This window comes from Heptranchias perlo, chromosome 6, assembly GCF_035084215.1.
Source record: "Heptranchias perlo isolate sHepPer1 chromosome 6, sHepPer1.hap1, whole genome shotgun sequence".
NCBI lineage: Eukaryota > Metazoa > Chordata > Chondrichthyes > Hexanchiformes > Hexanchidae > Heptranchias > Heptranchias perlo.
Window position 1 is genome coordinate 106,172,287 of NC_090330.1, and position 3,616 is coordinate 106,175,902.

Sequence of the window (3,616 nt, forward strand, 5' to 3'; positions counted from 1 at the left end):
CGGGACATGATTCGCGTGAAAGCTAAATAAAATGTCAATCCTACAGCCATAATTTTTCATCCTGTATGAAGACAACGCAGGGAATCCATTAATGAAGAACAGCTATTTTTTCACAGTTAATAGAAAATTAAAATCTTACTGACTAAGCTTTTAAATGCAGGCTATAGGCATTTCTTACTCAATAGTTAAAGATTAAATAAAAATTCTGTTATCAGAGTTAAGTATAATATGCATAAGGTGAATTTATATTAGTACTGAAACCTAAGCACTTTACTCATTTATGCACAATCTATTAGACTGAGTAATACTCTGTAAGAAAGAAAGACTTACATTTATATAGCAACTTTCATGATCTCAGGACGGCCCAAAGCGCTTTACAGCCAATGAAGTACTTTTGAAGTGTAGCCACTGTTGTAATATAGGAAACGCAGCAGCCAATTTGCTCACAGCAAGATCCCACAAACAGCAATGTGATAATGACCAGATCATCTGTTTTAGTGGCATTTAGGGGTGGACAGAAGCAAAACACAGATACAAAAATGCCCACCCAGCTACCAAGATCATTGTAGAGCATGTCACAAGTACCTTGAAATATGCACTTCAGATGTCCTGAGAGATCGGGGTGCCTTACAGTATAGTGGGAGAGTGCCCCCTCTACCTAGGGTCTCAAAGATCATTGTTATCTTCTGTGCGCCCGGTAACTTTACAATCCAAAGAACCCTAACCACAGGCCAACCTGCAACCAAGGTCAGAACAGGATGCAGACATTAATAAAGAGGATTCATAAAGTCATTTTTTATTGTCGATTCAAAAAAAACCTTTTTTGTCTCGGATGCTTTTCAGTAAAAAAAAGAGGAAATGAGGGGAAAATTGGACTCCAAAAATCCTGAGTAAATCTGGAAACAATCAGTTTCACGAAGGGGGAAGCCTCCGAAAGCTTGTGAATTTAAAATAAAATTGCTGGACTATAACTTGGTGTTGTAAAATTGTTTACAATTGTCAACCCCAGTCCATCACCGGCATCTCCACATCACAAATACAAGTAGACAAGCAAAGGCCTAACAAAGGAACAATGGGGCTAAAGAACAATTTACAAATATTTGCACAGTTCATGGACACCGCTGTTAACGGCCGTTCCAAAAATTCTGGCAAGTGTACTCTTTATAATGCTTTTAGTTTGCAGTCACAGAGCTCGCTGTAGTCCGCGTACTTCTGTTATCTCTGAAACACTGCATTTAATTGTACGTTCTGGGAGTTTGGGGAGTATTTCCTGAAGTGACAGTCTACTGTGAGAAATCAGAGGTTTGTAGAATTGGAAATATATTTGTATATGCCTCGGTTTATACAGCACTGTATTTAGGTTGGATTTTTGTCAGGTCCTTTTGGTCTTGGCATCAGTTACTAGACTTGCTGCAGCAGTCGTTTTTATGGAGGGTACCATCCTGTGCAAAAGGGCTCAGCCTTTCTTTCTACAACTCCCCGCAGCACGAACTCCAGCGCAGCATTATAACATCTGGTGGAGTATTTTTTTTTTGCAGTACATCGTGGAGTTTCACTTGGTGCCTTTTTCCCTAGGTCTCGTTTGGGCCAGGTCCCCAGGGGCGGCAGCAGTGGGCACAGCGGTGCAGACCTCCCCGGGAGCTGATGGTCGAGGAGCTTGTTGTAATGGGGCCAGGCGGGAAGCCTCACCCGCCATGCACTCAAAAATATCGTTCACAAAGGAGTTCATGATGCTCACGGCCTCGGTGGAGATGCCCGTGTCGGGGGGGTGAACCTTCTTCATCACTTTGTAGATGTAGATGGCGTAACTCACCTTCCTCAGACTTCTCCTCTTCTTGCCGCCCTTCGCTGTGACTTTACTCTCAGCTTTCTTGGCATCCTTCTCAGGTGCTGCTTTCTTCTCCTCACACATCTTCACGTTCACATGCAGGCGCAGAAATGGTGTGCGGCTGAGAAGTCTTCACTGTCAAGGAAATTTGCCGCTCAAATGCCTGTTGCAGGTAAGAAACCCAGATGTTTAGATTGCTATGGGAGGCCTTTAAATCAGCCTCTGCTGTTAACCTCGTGCAAATGCTCCATTTAGCAGGGCCCTGTGCTACTGAAAAATTGCACTAAGTGGACAAATTGTACAACTCCAAATTATCGGGAGTAAAAGCAGTTCGGGATTCTGTGTCCGTTTTTTTTTCAATGAATAGGACCCAGAGGTGAGCAGCTCATAAAGTGAACCAAATGACTCCTCGCCTAGTGTTAACTCGGTCTGCGTTTGCAGAGATTAAAGGAGTACAAATGTTTTAGACACAGGATCACAAGAGAGTTTTAATGTTACACTCCTGGGTCCCACTACCTTGTTCACAGATACAGGGAGGCAAATTCCTTACAAAAGCAGGCAACTAGACGGCTTATGGAAGTGACTGATATCACTGAACCCGAGTCGATCCCTGCGGCAGATCTGAATTTGTAACAGGGAGCAAACAGGCCTGTGCACAAATGTGGAAAGCACTTGCATAGTACCACTTATTTTGATTTGTACAGGGATAGGATTCTCTAGGTTTATATTCAGTATAATATCTTGGTGCCGGCATAAAAATTCTCAAGCTTGATCATTGCATTAATTTCCATGCCTGCATCTGTCTGTCAACTCAAAACCAAAACCTGATATTCCATCATTATTATACTGGCAGAATCACTGCGAGAAGCATTTTTAAAAAAATATACGTGACTTTACATTACAACTTATATCAAATATTCATGGAGAATCTGAGGTACAATAACATGAATTTGAATAAAGATTTGGTGGTAGACTCCCTGTTAGAACCAAAGTTCAGGACAATCCTAAAGCAAATGGGGGCAACCTACTAGAGTGAGCCAGAGACCCTAAGCGTCCTCAAGAGAGGAAACCAAAGGCACTTGAACATATCCTGGATACTGTGGGTTATAATATCAGCTGTACACTGAGTGACACTGAACATTTTCTATGTTATATAAATACAAGTTGTTGTTGACGTGGACGTATACCTTTCAAACAGAGATTCTGTGAACCAAAAGCCCTGCCCAAAAACATTGACTTGTTTACAGTTAGGCTCAATTATCCGAACAATCCCCCAAGGACCATCTGTGCAAGAGATTTATTGTATCTTTACAAATTCAAGGATTTACAGTGCCCATACATAATGGCCTTGAAATTACGCCCTGGGAATGTTCGTGTGGGAATGAATGAATATTCATGTTAACTTTCTTTGGCTGCTATTTTAAGCCGTTTAAAATAAATTGGTTCATTCTTCTGTTAAAATAGCAGACCGAAGATTTCCGTACCAATGTGTGGGGTATTCTCACACTAACTTTTCCAGAGCATAACGTCAAGGTTAATATTTTAAACAGGAAAGCTAATAACATGGCCAAATATTCAGAATACACGGTCTCTAAAATAGACCATTTTTGCAACGGCAAACACAGGCTAAAATATAAATGTTGACTCACTTTTCACTTTGTACTGTTACCTTTTATGGGATCCCCATTCCTGAGGCTTCGTGTTTCTACTAATTGATATGCAGCAGGCAATCTAGCAATTCTAAGGTCTCCGCAGGGGAATTAATACATTTCTGCTCATCGGGTGTAA

At 41.4% G+C, this 3,616-nt stretch overlaps 1 protein-coding gene across 1 annotated transcript; it reads right to left on the reverse strand.

The window, feature by feature from the left end:
• Nucleotides 1–1,552: 1,552 nt before the first annotated feature.
• LOC137323217 (histone H2B 1/2-like) lies at nucleotides 1,553–1,912 on the reverse strand. Its single transcript, XM_067986722.1, has one exon. The coding sequence runs from the start codon at nucleotides 1,910–1,912 to the stop codon at nucleotides 1,553–1,555; it is 360 nt and encodes a 119-aa protein (XP_067842823.1).
• Nucleotides 1,913–3,616: the final 1,704 nt, after the last annotated feature.